At 34.8% G+C, this 19737-nt stretch overlaps 1 protein-coding gene across 6 annotated transcripts in view; it reads right to left on the minus strand.

Annotated features, from left to right (window-relative positions):
- LRRC7 (leucine rich repeat containing 7) overlaps nucleotides 1-19737 on the minus strand; it is a 608651-nt gene that overhangs the window by 130352 nt on the left and 458562 nt on the right. For all 6 annotated transcript variants that reach the window (XM_070467940.1, XM_070467941.1, XM_070467945.1 and 3 more), the window contains 5 exons: nucleotides 14280-14409; nucleotides 13217-13332; nucleotides 8288-8357; nucleotides 6272-6371; nucleotides 1590-1714 (listed from right to left, as the gene is read on the minus strand). In XM_070467940.1, the coding sequence (XP_070324041.1) occupies nucleotides 1590-1714; nucleotides 6272-6371; nucleotides 8288-8357; nucleotides 13217-13332; nucleotides 14280-14409 (541 nt within the window). The remainder of the gene's footprint in view (nucleotides 1-1589; nucleotides 1715-6271; nucleotides 6372-8287; nucleotides 8358-13216; nucleotides 13333-14279; nucleotides 14410-19737) is intronic.

Below are 19737 nucleotides of genomic sequence, written 5' to 3' on the forward strand. Positions count from 1 at the left end.
CTAATTTGTCCAATAACCAATGGCATTGGAAATACTCAAATTAGTCAAAACCAAGTAGTCTGAGATTTTGGAAACATGTATTATTTCCCCAATATATAAAATAAATAAAATATAAATAAACATAGAGAAAATGTACTCTAAAGTATAATGAGCATACTCTCATTATAATCAAACCTGATCACATAACACACAAACAGGGCTTCTAAATGTCTGTTTGCATTTACTATATTTTATGTTTTCATTGACACATATACCAGAGTATATTAAGTGTACTCTTTTCTTCTTAGAGCCTTTGAATTAGCTTTTTTTCCTTTTTTTAAGGAAGAATTATGTAGTTTTTGACATTCAATGAAGTAAAAGAATGAATCAGAGGTCCAGGATAGAATGCATCATCCATTGGTTCCGGATTTAACATATAAAATCCTTACAAGAAGAACTAAAATGTTCTAAAGGTCTTTTTTCTTGTTTTAGTTAAAAATGTCTCTTTGGTTATTAGACAGTACTAATCAACCATTCAGAAACATTTTTTAAAGCCCAAATCTTTAACACAATTGTTATTTTGATTTGGGAATCTATTTTGAGTTCTTCACAATGATACAGGTAGGCTTTGTCAATTACAGTAAGGTTCTATGGTGTGCTGGTTCAAGACAAAAGTTTAGAAAATGTGGGAAGGAGGAGACAGAGAATATGTCTCACAATCCAGATCTATTAATAGGATGCATATACAATTAGTTAGGTAATTAGTCACCAAGGATGAGAGCTGTTAGTACCCATGATGGAAAAAGTGCAAAAATAATATAAAAATGATGAGAGATTCAAGATGGTGCCATGATGATAAGATGAAGACCTGATGTTAATATAATCCATATAAATTCTGACATTTTCAAATTTATATAATGGAAAAATATAGATTTAAAAATTCTGACCTTGTTACTTAGATTAGTGCCAATAAAGGATTTTTAAAAATATGTTTTATGGTGAGAATTTTTAAGCAATTTTCCTTAAGGGATACCACCTGCTATTAGGCACTCACCTAAGTTTAAATTAAAAACTTGTTCTCACACTTAAGAAAATTCATAACGTCTTCTCAAACATTCCAGAGACGTAGAATCCTTCCAAAATTTTAAGGCAGTGTAATATATCAATCCACTGGCTCTTTCATATATGTGGAATTTGACTTCATACAGTCTGAATGATGCCCTGCATTGCTCAGTGGTTACAAAAAAGCATTTCAGTGTTTCAAAGATGTAGTAGTAAGGTATTAGGTGAAGCACATTACGCAGACTTTGTTAGGTTTTTTTTTTTGTTTTTTTTTTTTGCTTTCTCTCAGCTTGAATCTCTCATGTTGCTATTCTGTAAGATGGGGTGGTTTATGAAATTTGCTCAGTCAGGATGTTGCCTCATTCTGAAGCACAGCAGTGCTTCCAAAATCACATCCTGCTATAAGGAAAAGTACCGCCATGAGACTTGAAGATGTATCTGACCTTCTAGCAGAGGTCAGTCAGTGAGTCCCAAAGTCTATCTGAATAATAACAATGAATGAACAAAAATAATGAGAAGAAAGGGGAAACAAAAATTAAAAGGTTCACCTTAACTTTCCCAGCATTTTCGTCATCTTCCTTTTTTTCTTCAAATTCAAAGGCAACAGTCATGCGTTGTTGTCTCTGTTCTTCCCATAGTGTAGGGTTAAAGCTGTCACTGTCTGACTGGAAATCTACAGTTAGATTCCAAAGGTTACTTTTTTTTTTTACATAAATTGTTATTTAATAGAATTTAGTACACCATGCAAAAAAATGGTGATAGGTACTAAAAACAAATATAAAATTAAAAAAAGAAAAGAAAAAATAAAGGGATAGAAAGAAAGAAGCAAGTAAAGAAAGAAGGAAAGGAAAAAAAGGGAAAATTTCTCTTGATATTTGTTAAATAGTCTTTTAACATCTTAACTCAAATTCAGCTTTGCAAAGTGTACATTAATTATATATTGGGGTTGAGAAGTTTTCCAGTGTAGAGAATGGGCATAGCATAATAATGATAAAAGAGAGAGCTAGATTAAGTATTTTAAACTTTTATCTCTTAATTTGCAAAACAGCATAATGGTAGTACTAATATAATCCTCAATTTAATAATGAGAAAGCTATTGCTGAATTTCGAGAGACTTGTTCAAAGTCATGCAGCTTCTTCATGGCCAATGCAGGATCCTATTTCATGTCCTGTGACTACACAGTCCATAAATGTAATCAGTAATCTGTATTACAGTATTATAAAAGATACTATGTAACACTGCTTTGCAATAAATGGTCTAAGATTTCAAACTTTTTTGTTGTAGTTTTGTGTGTCTGGTTGGGGGGCAATGTAGTGGTGCTAGGTTTTATCATGCTAGGTACCTGGTAAAAAATGTGGAAAATGAAGTCTTTAAGACTTGGGTCTCAATTAGTTTAAATATGTCTCAAATTAACAGGGAAAAGAAATGGCTTATCCATCTTTAATTTACATGCTGGTTAATGGTAATATCTTCTTTGCAACATTATTGTGAAGATCACATTAAAAGGCAATAAAAGCACTTTTGTTCAGTTGCTAAGTCATATCCTACTCTTTGTGACCCCATGCACTATAGCACATTAGGCTTCTCTGTCCTCCATTGTCTCCCAGAGTTTGCTCAAATTCACTTGCTCAATAAAAGCTCTTAGTTTAGGCTAAATTCTTTCCCAATGCATGAACTTTATTATATATAAAACTTTATTGCAAGGAGTTCTGAAAGTTGGTTTTCTGCATGAAAAGTGAAAAAAGTGACTTGCTTAAAGTTCAAGAAAACTTTTCTGTTACAAGCTCTGCTCTCCTCAAAGGACAACAAAACAAAACAAATTAGGCAAATTTCTTAACATCCCATCTTACTTAACTAGGTCTACCTCACTCCCTGGAACAAATTAGGGATTTAATCTTTGAGGCTAGATCTCAGAAAGGGCTTCCCTGGTGGCTCAGAGGGTAAAGCATCTGCCCACAATGCAGGAGACCTGGGTTCAATCCCTGGGTTGAGAAATAACTGGCAAATATGAGATACTTTTAATTTTCTCCTATATCTTTTCAAAATGAAATATTCTGTTAATCTAGGGATATTAAAAAAGAAATGTAAGTAAAATTGCATGAATAAAACATAATCTTTACTTAAGATTCTTCTTATAACTATGTAAACATAGTGGATTTTTCTTTCATAAATTCTAAAAGATCAATTTTACTGAAGCCTGAAAAATACCTATGAAACAAGCTTTCCTTTCCTACTTCCGTAGATCAAAATTTGAAGAAAAATATCCACAAATGATTCATTTCCTTTTTAAATAAAAAACAAAAACAAAAACAAAAACCCAAATATTTATTGTAATTATTCTACAAATAACTCCATAAGCAAATAATTTCTTTTAAAAATTGATCTTTTAAATGGGTTGGGTGGATTTAACCCTTCGGTGGATTAAAGTGAGTTTGCTCTTTCAATGTTAGGTCCATGAATCAAGGCAAATTAGAAGTGGTCAAATAGGAGATGGCAAGAGTGAACATTGACATTTTAGGAATCAGGGAACTAAAATGGACTGGAATGGGTAAATTTAACTCAAATGACCATTATATCTACTATTGTGGGAAAGAATCCCTTAGAAGAAATGGAGTAGCCATCATAGTCAACTAAAGGGTCCAAAATGAGATACTTGGATGCAATTTCAAAAACAACAAAATGATCTCTTCGTTTCCAAGGCAAACCATTCAATATCACAGTAATCCAAATCTATGTCCCCACCAGTAATGCTGAAGAAATGAAGTTGAATGGTTCTATGAAGACCTACAAGACCTTCTAGAACTAACACCCAAAAAAGATGTCCTTTTAATCATAGGGGACTGGAATGCAAAAGTAGGAAGTCAAGAGATACCCAGAGTAACAGGCAAGTTTGGCCTTGGAGTAAAAAATGAAGCAGGGCAAATGCTAACAGAGTTTTGCCAAGAGAATGCACTGGCCATAGCAAAAACCCTTTTGCAACAACACAAGAAATGACTCTACACATGTACATCACCAGATGGTCAATACCGAATCAGATTGATTTTAATCTTTGCAGCCAATGATGGAGAAGCTCTATAGTCAGCAAAAACAAGACCAGTAGCTGACTGTGGCTCAGATCATGAGCTCCTTATTGCAAAATTCAGACATAAGTTGAAGAAAGTAGGGCAAACCACTAGACCATTCAGGTATGACCTAAGTCAAATTCCTTATTATTATACAGTAGAAGTGACAAGTAGATTCAAGACAGAAACTGTCTACCAGGCACTCTGTCTATGAGGAACATTTCAAACAAAGATGGGCTCATTAAAGGACAGAAGTGGTATGGACCTAACAGAAGCAGAAGATATTAAGAAGAGGTGGCAAGAATACACAGAAGAACTATACAAAAAAGATCTTCACAACCCAGATAATCATGATGGTATGATCACTCACCTAAAGCCAGACATCCTGGAATGCAAAGTCAAGTGGGCCTTAGGAAGCATCACTATGAACAAAGCTAGTGGAGGTGACGGAATTTCAGTTGAGCTATTTCAAACCCTAAAAGATGATGCTGTGAAAATGCCGGCAAATTTGGAAAACTCAGCAGTGACCATGGGACTGGAAAAGTTCAGTTTTCATTCCAATCCCAAAGAAAGGCAATGCCAAAGAAGGCTCAGACTACCACACAATTGCACTCATCTTACATGCTAGCAAAGTAATGCTCAAAATTTTCCAAGCCAGGCTTCAATAGTATGTGAACTATGAACTTCCACATGTTTAAGCTGGTTTTAGAAAAGGCAGAGGAACCAGAAATCAAATTGCCAAAATCCACTGGATTATTGAAAAAGCAAGAGAGTTCCAGAAGAACATCTATTTCTGCTTTATTGACTATGCCTAGAGCCTTTGACTGTGTGGATCACAACAAACTGTGGAAAATTCTGAAAGAGATGGGAATACCAGACCACCTGACCTGCCTCTTGAGAAATCTGTATGCAAGTCAGGAAGTGACAGTTAGAACTGGACATTGAACAATAGACTGGTTCTAAATAGGGAAAGAAGTACATCAAGACTGTATAGTGTCACCCTGCTTATTTAACTTATATGCAGAGTGTATCATGAGAAACGCTAGGCTGGATGAAGCACAAGCTGGAATCAAGACTGCCAGGAGAAATATTGCCAGGAGAAACTTCAGATATACAGATGACACCACACTTATGACAGAAAGCAAAGAACTAAAGAGCTTCTTGATGAAAGTGAAAGAGGAGAGTGAAAAAGTTGGCTTAAAACTCAACATTCAGAAAACTAAGATCATGGCATCTGGTCCCATCACTTCATGGCAAATAGACGGGCAAACAGTGGAAGCAGTGAAAGACTTTATTTTTCTGGGCTCCAAAATCACAGCAGATGGTGACTGCAGCCATGAAATTAAAAGATGCTTACTTCTTTTAGAAGAAGAAAAGTTATGACCAACCTAGACAGCATACTAAAAAGCAGAGACATTACTTTGCCAACAAAGGTCCGACTAGTCAAAGTTATGGTTTTTCCAGTAGCCACGTGTGGATGTGAGAGTTGGACTATAAAGGAAGTTGAGCGCCAAAGAAGAGATGCTTTTGAACTGTGGTATTGGAGAATACTCTTGAGAGTCCCTTGGACTGCAAGGAGATCCAACCAGTCCATCCTAACGGAGATCAGGCCTGAATATTCATTGGAAGGACTGATGCTGAAGCTGAAACTCCAATACTTTGGCCACCTGATGTGAAGAACTGACTCATTGGAAAAGACCCTGAGGCTGGGAAAGATTGAAGGCGGAAGGAGAAGGGGTCAACAGGGTATGAGATGGCTGGATGGCATCTCCAACTCAATGGACACGAGTTTGAGTAAACTCTGGGAGTTGGTGATGGATAGGGAGGCCTCACATGTTGCAGTCCATGGGGTCACAAATAGTTTAACATGATTTACTGAGCTGAACTGAATGCTTAGTTAAGCATTCTTGTGCCTTTCAGTTCAAGATATTGCTCCTAAAAGTCAATGTTATTTTCATGATAAATATAAAGAGGAAGAGTTATGTTTTTGAAATTTCACTTATTAATAAAATATTATAGTATGGAAGATAAGATTTGTGCTTGGAATTAGCTCCCAAATGATTTATGTGGCATGTCCATGTGCTAGTATTGGCCAGAGTTAGAATAAAACTAATCCCTTCCATCCATAATCACACAAGTATAGGAGAAATTTCTACTGAATGTTTACCTTCATCACCACGAGGTTGCTGGGGAAACATGTAGTTAGTCAATACTCTTTGCTTTGTTTCTGGATGGGCTTCAGTTTGTAAAGGGATAAGGGCTTTGGACTGGAAGCAAAGGATATAAATTAGATTAATAATATTAGAAATATGAAGAATATTTCTTTTATATAAGATAAAGGTCAACAGTCTGGCCTCAGTGTGTTGAATGAACAATTAAAGAAAAGTAAGGAAAAAATAACAAAAAAATAAAATATAAGATAAAATAAGACTACTGTAGAGGAATATTTTGAAATGATAAGGGTTTCATAGTGAGATTTTCTTTTTATTATATTCTTTTTCAAAAGCTATTCATCTTACAATGCCTGTTTTTACCTTGAAGAGACCAAAATGTGCTAAACTGTTTCAACTAAGTAAACTTTTGGTATAGTTCTATAAGTTCATGAACTGTTGTCTTAAAAAGGCAAATGGAATTTGCTATTAAGTTCATACTATACAAGATCATCTATGACTTCAATTAAGTTAAAACATAAGCATTTACTTTTAAGAGATTTTTGTAACCAAAGACAGAGTCTACATATACATAAGCAACTGTCCTTGTATCTGATATATCACAAAGAATTTACCTATGGATAATAATATTTAATTCTCTATATTAATTCTATTTCAGAAATATAATTTTTGAAGGTTTTTAGAACTTTGATTTTAAATACAATATATTAACATTGAGAATAATCATATTGTTTAATAGTTTATGCTTATTTCATGACATTTATTAATAAGAGTGAAGGACAATGGCAATTTGGAATGCCAACTTGACTCATGAAACTGAGTCAGAAACACATGAAATCACTGTTCTAAATAAAAGTTAAATGATGTAGCCACTGTTCTGTTCATTCTTCCACAAGAATAATAAATCCTGATATGGGATTTTTTTTTAACAGTGTAAGACTGTAGAAAAGACTGTTCCATTAGCATAGCTTGTATTGATTCCAGAATGATTTATTTTATAATGGTATATTGATGATTTGAAAAATCTACAGTTCATTGATAACTTGAATTTGAATGACAATCTAACTCTTTACTTAGTAGATGGGAAGAAAGTGCTGTAATGACTGTAGGGATATAAACATTATTCTCACACTTAACATTTTTTTTTTATTCTCACACTTACATTTAACATTTTGCAGAGGTTTAATTTTTTACAAAAATTGCCCAATACTTATGTCTGAACAATTCATTTACCAGTAATACTGCTTTTATGCTCAGAAAAAAATCATAACAAATTAAATCCAAGATGATTTGCTTTCATTTGGTAATTTATATTGGGGTAGGATATTTTAAAATTTTAAGATTACAAGAAAAAAGCCAAAAGAAAACAAAGTATGTCAAAATGGTCTATCGCTAGTTTTTGTGGTGGCAAATCAGATGCCTTCAATTGTTTTTATTTTGCAGTTAATAAAAGTATTCATTAATACTCAATTACTGATTCAATTATAATCTAATTTCATAAGTGTAAGGATTAATATCATAGCAATTTCACAGAAAATATTGATAAGAGCAACAAATGGTATCACAATATTTTTGAATACATTTTTAGAATTAAGTTGATTATAATTAAAAGCATGGAAAAAAGGGAACATGGAGGATAGTAACTCCCTCTTATGGGGATTGTAGTAATGATTTCTTATTCTTTACCTTCAGAGGTATAATTAAAGTACATCCTCTAAGGACATATATGTATCACCTAGAAAAATGATCATTTTGTGTATTAGATTTCTGAGGAAGAAGTAGATACTAAATTGAAGTATTTTAAAGGGATGAGAATTATAGTACTGTATGTCCATAGCAATGGAATACTTAATTGAGTTGCTACCCTTATAAAAATCTCTCTTCCAGGGGATAAAGAATCTATATTTTGTAGTAATTGTCAAAGGTATCTGTTGAGAATTAATTAGTAATTAACCATTTCAATTATAGTTCATTTTAATAAACAAAATTAATCAGGTAATAAAAAATTTTACCTGATTGTCAGAAAGCCACAAAGCTGCAAGCTCCTTCAGCTTGGTAAATGAGAATGGTAAATTCTTCAATCTGCAAAAACAAGAAATTTCTAGTAGCACAGGTGAATATGGATAAAGATTATTTAATGAAGAGTTATTTAAAATACTATAACTTATTTATTTCATTCTTCTCTTCACTTCTTTCTCCATGGAGTAGCCTGAGTAATCATTTAAAAGTGAAAATCTTGAGTCTACAACTCTTCAAATGATAGGGTAAAACCCCAAATTTTTACCATGCCTCGTCAGACCCTCTAAGATCTGGTCCCCTCAAACCTCTCCACAGCTTCTTTGCTATTCTTTTCTTGACAGTCCTGTCAATGCCACTGGCCTCCAATCAGCCTACTCCCAGGAATAGCCCAGCTCCTTTCTCTGTCTGGAACACTCTTTCTTCCATACTTCACTTAACTAAAATTCCACAGATTCTCTTTCAGCTGAAATGCCAGTTTCTGCAAGAAGCTTTTCTTGACTCCTCAAATTTCTTTCCCCAATCTATCCTCAAAGCACTTTTACTTCAATGACATTTCTCAGTTTGAAATTATCTACAATATTTATTTTGTAGTTATTTTTTATGTTACTCTTTAATATCTCTTTAAAACTGTAGACTCTATGAGGGCAAGAGCCATTTCCATCTTATTACTAAATGAATTTACAGCTCTGAATTTTATATTGGTTCCTGAAAGTGTGTCCTTTTGTTCTTCCACCCTGTATACATTGTGTAATAGATATTCAAAGAGGCAATCTTTAAAAATAGCATTTTGAGGTATGTGAAATTGTATTCAATCAAAATTATCTATTAAGCTTTGGCTTCAGCCTGTGGAGGGTCAAATCAGCAATTGCCTACTTCATCATAAATATGATATAGCTGGATTGTGCATGATCAATATATTGTTATTACATGAATTGCCATCATAGCTGGTCAGCACAGTGAATAATACAAACAAGGCACACCAGTGAGTTTATTGTTACTTTCTGCGTGTTCACTTTTGAATACAGACAAACATTTTAGATATGACTTGGAATGAAAATTTCTGTTAAATCTTTAATATGTTGGAATTCTATCAACCAAATGATGAATAAATATATTTTGATAACGGAGATGGAAAATGTCACAATAATGAATAAGAATTTTGAAAGCAGTTAATTGTATCTCCAAAGGCACTATTAAATAATTTAACAAATATGAAAAGATATTGACAAGCCTATAAACACATCAACAGAGTGTGCATTGGCTAGGAAACTTTAGCAAGGATATAATGACCTTGCTGAGCTAATTGGTACTTGTAAAACATAAGAATATAAAGAATAAGAGATCAAATTATATCACAGTTATTTTTAATAGAATTATTATACTAGCATTTATAATATTAAACCAAACTGCCCATAAAAACTATTTCTAATTTTAGTTATTTAGTTTAAGTTGGAAATTATAAAGTAAGATGCTATGAGAAGTGTTTACATCATGTGGAGATGAATTAAAAGTAAAATATCAATTCTGCCACAAAAAAATTACATGAGGGGATAACTCTCCAGAATCATTTACAAAATCCATGATAAATCATCAGGAAAATCATAAAAGTAGAATATGGAAAGAAACTGTCAGAGAAGATGTTACCCGTCCTTTTTTTTCCCTCTTCCTGTGACCACCATTGAAAGTGAGGCTTTTTTTTTTTTTTTTTTTACCAATAATAAATGGATTAATGTTTACTGAGCACTTACTATTTATCAGGCAGAGGGATAAACATTTTACTTATATATTTATCTTTCATGAGAAGGTGGTAATATTATTTTCTCCAGTTTACATACTGAAGCTAAATAATATAAAATGGTCATAAACATGATAATCACTAGAGTCAGAATTTGAATCATGTCAGCTGAACTCCAGAGTTCATTTTCATCATCTCTAAACTCTGAAACTTTTCTCTAGTATTTCTTCATTTCTGTTGTTGTTGTTGTTCAGTTACTAAGTCGTGTCCGACTCTGTGACCCCATGGACTACAGCATGCAAGGCCTCCCTGTCCTTCACCACCTCCTGGAGTTTGCCCAAGTTCATGTCCATTGACTTGGTGATGCCATCCAACCATCTCATCCTCTGTTGCCCCCTTCCCCTTTTCCATTCAATTTTTCTCATCATCAAGGTCTTTTCAAATGAGTCAGCTGTTTCTATATAATCTGAATATAGCAGCTTTGGAGATATAATTTCTTTTTTTTAAATTTTTTTCTATTTTTTTTATTAGTTGGAGGCTAATTACTTTATAATATTGTAGTGGTTTTTGCCATACATTGACATGAATCAACCATGGATTTACATGTGTTCCCCATAGTGATCGCCCCTTCCACCTCCCTCCCCATCCCATCCCTCTGGGTCTTCCCAATGCACCATGGAGATATAATTTCTTTTTTTTTTTTTTTTTTTCGCTTTGCATAACCTATGCTTCTTTTTTTTTTTTTCCCATTTATTTTTATTAGTTGGAGGCTAATTACTTTACAGCATTGCAGTGGTTTTTGTCATACATTGAATTAGCCATGGATTTACATGTATTCCCCATCCCGGTCCCCCCTCCCACCTCCCTCTCCACCCCATCCCTCTGGGTCTTCCCAGTGCACCAGGCCTGAGCACTTGTCTCATGCATCCAACCTGGGCTGGTGATCTGTTTCACCCTAGATATACATGTTTCGATGCTGTTCTCTTGAAACATCCCACCCCCGCGTTCTCCCATAGAGTCCACAAGTCTGTTCTATACATGAAAGTGAGGCTTTATTTAGTATTATAACTGTCCAGTAAATTAATCACCGGAGCAATCCTATAGTTGATAGTATAAATGAATCATTGTTCCTTAACTGTAATGACAAACTTCTAAAATTTATTGTACTGAGAATATAAAATTGGAATAATCATGACTTTTAAATAACATGTAATATTTAATCTTTTATTCAAGCAGTTTATTCTCTGATAGTGATATTCAACTTTTGCCTCAGCTTTGACTGAATATTGACTTTAATCTTGGGTTAAGATTCATTTATTTCACAACATTGTAAAGCAACTATACTTTCCAAAATTAAAAAAAAATTCACTGATTAATTCATCAACTTAAAAATATTAGTTTGGGTCTATATTATGTTCCAATAACTGTATTAGGAGATAGATTAGCTTATATTTCTGACCTGGTGAAGTACTTAAATTCCTAGTATTATGAGATTCTCAATGTCTTATAAATATCTTTTGCAGTAGCTTTTAGCAATTTTCTGTCCCATGGTAAGCACTCATATATGCTATATTTGTTGGATAAATAATTGCATTAGTAGTCCTAACTATGGGTCACTTAAATATTTTATAAGCATATTTTCCATATTGTGTGAATTATTAATGTATAAAATTTGAATGGGCCAAGAAGCCAGGAAAAACTTCCAGCTCATAATGAAAACTCTTCCTCCAGTTTGACAATAATGGAACTTGGTTCCACTGGGGACTGTAATTGAATCCACTGGAACCCATCTTCCTATGATATCTCTATGACTGTATATATAATATTGTCCACAAGAATATAATAAGAAAATTCTAAAAAATGTCTTACTGAAAGTTGGGCACAATATTTAATGCACCTCCTTCATTTTCCTGTCAAAGAGTCAAAACAAGAAATGGGTTGATTTGAAATGAATTACTCTTGTTGCAGTAAGCTATGAAGCTTCTTGGTCACCTTGATTTTAAAAATAAAATTCCAAAGCTTTTAAAAAATGTTTAATTCTTTACATGAAAATATTATTGAGCTGCTGTTGCTAAGTCGCTTCAGTCGTATCTGACTCTGTGCAACCCCATAGATGGCAGCCCACCTGGCTTCTCTGTCCCTGCCGTTCTCCAGGCAAGAATACTGGAGTGGGTTGCCATTTCCTTCTCCAATGCATGCATGCATGCTAAAAAGTTGCTTCAGTCGTGTCCGACTCTGTGCGACCCCATGGACAGCAGCCCACCAGGCTCCTCTGTCCACGGGATTCTCTAGGCAAGAATACTGGAATGGGTTGCCATTTCCTTTTCCAATTATTGAGCTACTAAGTGCATTATTAGTTTTTTTTTCCTCAGACAGACTAACAAATAACTCCCACACTCACTGAAACTTCAGCATCTAAACATTCTCCATGATTCCTTAGATAGTTTTGTTGCAGTCTCAGCCTCTCATATTATCATTTGTCTTACTGAAACTTAATGGAAACAGAGTTCAAGTAGTCTGTTCTATTCCATAACCACTTTATCTTTTTAGCAGTTATTTTTAGTCAATATTGATTTTTGTCCTTTCCTATTTGAGAACATTTGTGGTGGAGATAAAGATGAATTGCATTTTCACCTTTTTTCCTGCCGTTCAGCATTGTAACACTTTAGTCACAAGAAGAGAACCTATTCTTTCTTTGTCCATTCTGTTCTGAACATGGCTAAATAACCATTTGGTTGTCCTTACTATAATGCACAAACCTTATGACTTTTTAGTATTAGGTTCTTGGCATTATTCTTACCAGTGTTTTGGTGGTGTGGACAGTATACATATAGCTCAGTTAATTTACTGGTGACATAAATGTATATATGAAAACTTATATGTGCATACATATATACATATGCACATATTTTTATTATCAAATTTTATAGATTTTTATTATAATTATTTTCCATGTCTTCATAATATTATGCCTTCTGCATATGGGAGGGTTTTGACATATAATTTTTGAAGTATCAGTTTAAAATTAATTTAGCTTCTGCTATTTTCTAAATGAATATTTGCATATTTATATAAATGTTTGCATCCCATATATTTCATAAGACATAGAAAAATTTTCAAAATTATTGATAAAAAGGAATAATTTGCTTTTAAAAAATACTGTGATTGTGAAATGTTTGAAAAATACCTGTTGTCACTCAGATTTAAGACTCTTAGTTTCTGCATCTGTCCAATCTCTTCAGGAAGAAATTCCAGTTTATTGGAGCGTAGAGACATGACCGTTACATTCTTACAGCTTCCAATCTATAGGTAATAAAAAAAGTAAAGGATCACAGTGTAAACTATTCTATATTAATATTTATAATTTATAAAGTGATTTGATTGATTTATAGATTTTTTTTATCACTTCCAAGACTCAATATGTGCATTGTTTAATTTTTTATAATATGTGTATCTTTAAAATATGTTTATGTATATATTCCTTTAGATATTAAGGTAATGTATATCTCACATTCTTATACATATTACAAAGGAATAATTTTCTTTTAAATTTTATGATTAGAATACTTGTCAGCTTCATTGTCTATCCAAATAAGCATTAATAATAATTGTTTATAAAAGATCATATATACTAAAAAATGAAGTCTTATTAACATTTCCTTTGCAAAAATACTAGTTTAACTTCACATTACAATAGTACTTTCATTTTTATTTATAACTTTTGCCTCTAAGACAATGATATATGGATTATTGCTCCTGATTATGAAAGCATTTAATAGGAAATGTGAAATTTAAAATATACATCACAGTTTTTTCTTGACATGAATAAATGAAAGTCCCATTTGGAGATGAATGCTAATGAACCCTTCTGGTGGATCCTGAAGTTAAAACAATATTATGCAACATGATACTTTAAAAAATGTATTTACATGAAAACTTTCACTTAGAAATTGAAATATAATTATCTCTAAATTTATGTCATAACTTCTTAAAAGCAAAATATATAAATTGTTTGCATGAATTTATTTTATTACTATTTTTGGCAATCAATATTTAAGTCAAATGCATTTCCTTGATCAAATATAAGAACTTACCCCTTGTTATTTTAAAAAGAATGATTAACAAATATATAACTCCTATATGCATTCACAGCTTAACTCATGAAGCTACACTGCTAATGCACCTGTTAAAATTTATATCCAAAACAGAGTCATTAAAAATTAATTAATAGAAATAAGTTTATTCCTCACTTCTCTGGGCAATTCTGGAAGGAAGTTCTCGTCGACTGCTAATGTTCGAAGACTGTGAAGGTAGCCAATAGTAGAAGGTAGAGACTCCAGTTCATTACAGCTACAGTCAAATTCTTCTAATAAAGATAAACTGAAAAGTTAAATACATTAGTTAGACATTCTAAAAGGTCAGATGGCAAAAAAATTTTGAAAAGCCCACATATTCAAATTCACCAACAAAAGTTATTTATGTAGCAATTGCTTAATATTATGTAAGTTGATTTATCAGTTCAGCCAAATGGTTCACTTGGCTGAACTTTATTAATATCACTTAATAAGTGGTTCAATTTGGTAAAATAAATATAGTTCATTTTTCTCCTTTCTTAATTCACTTGTCATTTGAGCCTGAGAATGACAAAAAGTTTTGTCTGCTTTTGTACAACTTAGGTGTTTCTTATAGTCAGATGCTCATAATGTATATCCTTAGAATGAATGCATGTAAGTACATGGGCAGGTAAAAAGGTATAGATGGCAGGTACAAGAATGAGAAGATAAGGAGGGCGAAATATTAACAACAAAACCACTGATTAAGTGCAAAGTATTTTACTAAGCATTTTAGAGATAAAAGTAACTATTTTCCTTAAAGAAACTCTATCAGATATCTATTGTTTTAGACCTCTCTTACATATAAGGAAATAGAGGCGTAAAGAGGCTAAGCAGCCAGCCCAAAGACACACAAAAGCAGGAAAGCTAGTACCTAAATGCCAACAGTGTGGCTCCACTGTATCTTCTTGCTTCTCCGCCTGTGCCTTTCAGTAGCAGATGCTACAGACAGGTCACATTTCAGCCCCCAGATGTATTTATTGTTTTACAAAGTATTTTAAAAAGTGGTAAACTCTATATAATGACCCAGACTTTTGGTGTCTTTTGAAAAATAAGGATGATCTGCCAGTATGGGATCTTTATTCTCCCATGACAAGTAAAGAAACCAGTGTAATAGCAGCTGCCTTCAAATAAGCACAGTTCTCCAATTTGCCAAGATCCCCACCACTCCAAATTTAGCCCACTTTACCCCAAATCTACACAAAGGAATCCTATGAATACACATTCAAGCTATCTCAAGGGAACTTGACATTTCATTGCTTGGTTTGAGACAGTTGGGAAAGAAAGAGGGCCTGGCACAGAGTAAGCACTAGCTGTATTTAAGTTTCCTTTGCTGGTAATATTATTACACTGTTACTACTATTCATATCGTAGCTTTGCTGTAATAGGAAGGAACCCTCAAGGGTAATGATCTCACAACTGTAAAGGGAAGAATGAATTAGAAGTAGTTGGAAGAAGGTTGTAGAATCCTCTTCCTTTTTCTTTATCTTGGAACTAGCTGGCTTGAAGGTAATTTATTCCCATCATTTAGTTAACGAGTGGACACAGAAATTAAGCATTTGAGTTTTATGTTAGAATGGATTTGTGTCCCAGCTCTCTCACTTATTAGATGTATGATCTTGGATATCAAAAAATAAAACAAGGATCAGAGCTCAAAAATCAAGCTGATTTTATTTACTGCCAGGCAAGGGAACATTCCCTGCTTAGACTCAGAAGAAATTCACTCAGTAGTGCACTGGGGGGCAGGGAAAGTCGGTGCTAAAAGGGGGTGGCAACAGGGTGTCATATGATCATGCTCATTAAAGATGAAAAATTTGCATTACAGAGAGGGTGGAACAAGTTCACGTGTCTGTGTACAATTGGGAAAATCAAGTCCTATTATTCATGGGAAGGGAACAATCTAATTCAGTCAAGTCCAGCCTGACCCTGATCAGGGTAACTCATGATTCATGGTTCTTAACAGCTTCAACTGGTTAGAACTCAGAAATGGGGAAGCACAACATTCAGTTGTGAATAATAGCTTTGGTGTGCATGCTCAGTCCTGTCCAACTCTGTGTGACCTCATGGACTGTAGACGCCAGGCTCCTCTATCCATGGGATTCTCCAGGCAAGAATCCTGGAATGGATTGCCATTTCCTCCTTCAAAGGATCTTCCCAACCCGATACAGGGATCAAACATGGTCCTCCTGTGTCTCCCGCATTGGCAGTTGCTTTATTTACCACTGAGCCAACTGGTAAGTGAAAAATAGCTCTAGAGTACAGTTCAGTTCAGTTGCTCAGTCTTGTCTGACTCTTTGAGACCCCATGACGGTAGCAGGCCAGGTTTCCCTGTCTGTCACCAAATCTTGGAGCTTGCTCAAACTCATGTCCATTGAGTCAGTGATGCCATCCAACCATCTCATCCTCTTTTGTCCCCTTCTCCTCCTTCCTTCAATCTTTTAGTATTTTCTAATGAGTCAGCTCTTCGCATCAGGTGGCCAAAGTATGGGAGCTTCAGCTTCGGCATCAGTCCTTCCAATGAATATTCAGGGCTGATCTCCTTCAGGATGGACTGGTTTATCTCCTTGTAATCCAAGGGACTCTCAAGAGTCTTCTCCAACACCACAGTTCAAAAGCATCAATTCTTTGGCACTTGGCTTTCTTTATAGTCCAACTCTCACATCCATACATGACCACTGGAAAAACCATAGCTTTGGCTATATGGATCTTTGTCAGCAAAGTAACATCTCTGTTTTATAATATGCTGTCTAGGTTGGTCATAGCTTTTCTTCCAAGGAGCACGTGTCTTTTAATTTCATGGCTGCAGTTACCATCTGCAGTGATTTTGGAGCCCAAGAAAACAAAGCACATCACTGTTTCTGTTGTTTCCCCATTTTTTGCCACAAAGTGATGGTACCGGATGCCATATTCTTAGTTTTTTGAATGTTGGGTTTTAAACCACCTTTTTCACTCTCCTGTTTCACTGTCATCAAAAGGCTCTTCTGTTCCTCTTTGCTTTCTGCCATAAGGGGTGGTGTCACCTGCACATCTGATGTTATTGATATTTCTCCTGGCAAACTTGATTCCAGCTTGTGTTTCATCAAGTCCAGCATTTTGCATGATGTACTCTGCATACAAGTTAAACAATCAGGGTGACAGCCTTGAAGTACTCCTTTTCCAATTTGGAACCAGTCCACTGTTCCATGTCCAGTTCTAACTGTTGCTTCTTGACAGATTGCTCAGGAGGCAGGTAAGGTGGTCTGGTATTTCAATCTCTTGAAGAATTTCCCACAGTTTGTTTATTGTGATCCACACAGTCAAAGGCTTTAGCATAGTCAATGAAGCAGAAGTAGATGTTTTTCTGGAATTCTCTTGCTTTTTGTAGGATCCAACAGATGTTGGTGATTTAATCTCTAGTTCGTCTGCCTTTACTAAATCCAGCTTGAACATTTGGAAGTTCTCAGTTCACATACTGTTGAAGCCTAGCTTGGAGAATTGTGAGCATTAAGTCCATGAATCAAAGTAAATTGGAAGTGGTGAAACAGGAGATGGCAAGAGTGAACGTCTACATTTTAGGAATCAATGAACTAAAATGGACCAGAATGGATGAATTTAATTCAGATGACCATTATATCTACTACTGTAGGCAAGAATTCATTAGAGGAAACTATCCCTCATAGTCAACAGGTCTGTAATGCAGTACTTGGGTGCAATCTCAAATACAACAGAATGATCTCTGTTTGTTTCCAAGGCAAATCATTTCATATCACAGGCATCCAAGTCTAGCCCCAACCACTAATGCTGAAGAAGCTGAAGTGGAATGGTTCTATGATGACCTACAAGGCCTTATAGAACTAACACCAAAACAGATGTCCTTTTCATCATAGGGGACTGGAATGCAAAAGTAGGAAGTCAAGAGATACCTGGAGTAATAGGCAAGTTTGGCCTTGGAGTACAAAATGAAGCAGGGCAAAGGCTAACAGAGTTTTGCCAAGAGAATGCACTGGTCATAGCAAACAGCCTCTTCCAACAACATAAGAGATGACTCTATACATGGACATCACCAGATGGTCAATACCAATACTAGATTGATTATATTCTTTGCAGCCAAAGATGGAGAAGTTTTATACAGTAGGCAAAAATAAGACTGGGAGCTGTGGCTCAGATCATGAATTCCTTATTGCAAAATTCAGACTTACTGAGGAAAGTAGGGAAAACCACTTTAGATCATTCAGGCATGACCTAAATCAAATCAAATCCCTTATGATTATACAGTGGAAGTGACAAATAGGTTCAAGGGATTAGATCTGATAGAGTGCATAAAGGTCTATGGATGGACGTTCATAACATAGTACAGGATGTAGTGATCAGAACCATCCCCAAGAAAAATGCAAAAAGACAAAATGGTTGTCTGAGGAGGCCTTTCAAACAGCTGAGAAAAGAGAAGTGAAAGACAAAGGAGAAGAGAAAAGATATATCCATCTGAATACAGAGTTCCAAGGAACAGCAAGTAAAGATAAGAAAACCTTCCTCAGTGATCAATGCAAAGAAACAGAGGAAAACAATAGAATGGGAAAGACTAGAGATCTCTTCAAGAAAATTAGAGATACCAAGGGAAGATTTCATGCAAAGGTGGGCACAATAAAGGACACAAATGGTATGGACCTAACAGAGGCAAAAAATATTAAGAAGAGGTGGCAAGAATACACAGACGAATAATACGAAAAAGCTCTTAATGATCCAGATAACCAAGATGGTGTGATCATTCATCTAGAGCCAGACATCCTGGAGTGCTAAGTCAAGTGGGTATTAGGAAGCTACAAACAAAGCTTGTGGAGGTGATGAAATTCCAGCTGAGTCAAATCCTAAAAGATAATGTTATTCAAGTGCTGCATTCAGTTCAGTCACTCAGCTGTGTCTGACTCTTTGAGACCCCATGGACTGCAGCACACCAGGCTTCCCTGTCCATCACCAACTCCTGGAGTTTGCTCAAACTCATGTCTATTGAGTCAGTGATGCCATCCAACCATCTCATCTTCTGTCATCTTCTTCTCCTCCTACCTTCAATCTTTCCCAGCATCAGGGTCTTTTCCAATAAGTCAGTTCTTCGAATCAGGTGACCAAATTATGGGAGCTTCAGCTTCAGCATCAGTCCTTCCAATGAATATTCAGGACTGATTTCCTTTAGGATGGACTGGTTGGATCTCCTTGAAGTCCAAGAGACTCTTAAGAGTCTTCTCCAGCACCACAGTGCAAAAGCATCAATTGTTCAGCACTCAGCTTTTTTTATGATCCAACTCTCACATATATATATGATGACTGGAAAAGCCATAGCTTCGACTAGACAGACCTTTGACTAGACAGACTAGACAGCAAGTAGAGATAAGAAAGCTTCCTCAGTGATCAATGCAAAGAAATAGAGGAAAACAATAGATCATGAAAGATTAGAGATCTCTTGGATAAAATCAGAAATACCAAGGGAACATTTCATGCAAAGATGGGCACAATAAAGGACAGAAATGGTATGGACCTAACAGAAGTAGAAGATCTTAAGAAGAGGTGTCAAGAATACACAGAAGAACTGTACAGAAAAGATCTTCATGACCCAGGTAACCAT

The sequence above is a fragment of the Odocoileus virginianus genome, chromosome 5 (genome assembly GCF_023699985.2).
Source record: "Odocoileus virginianus isolate 20LAN1187 ecotype Illinois chromosome 5, Ovbor_1.2, whole genome shotgun sequence".
Taxonomy (NCBI): Eukaryota; Metazoa; Chordata; class Mammalia; order Artiodactyla; family Cervidae; genus Odocoileus; species Odocoileus virginianus.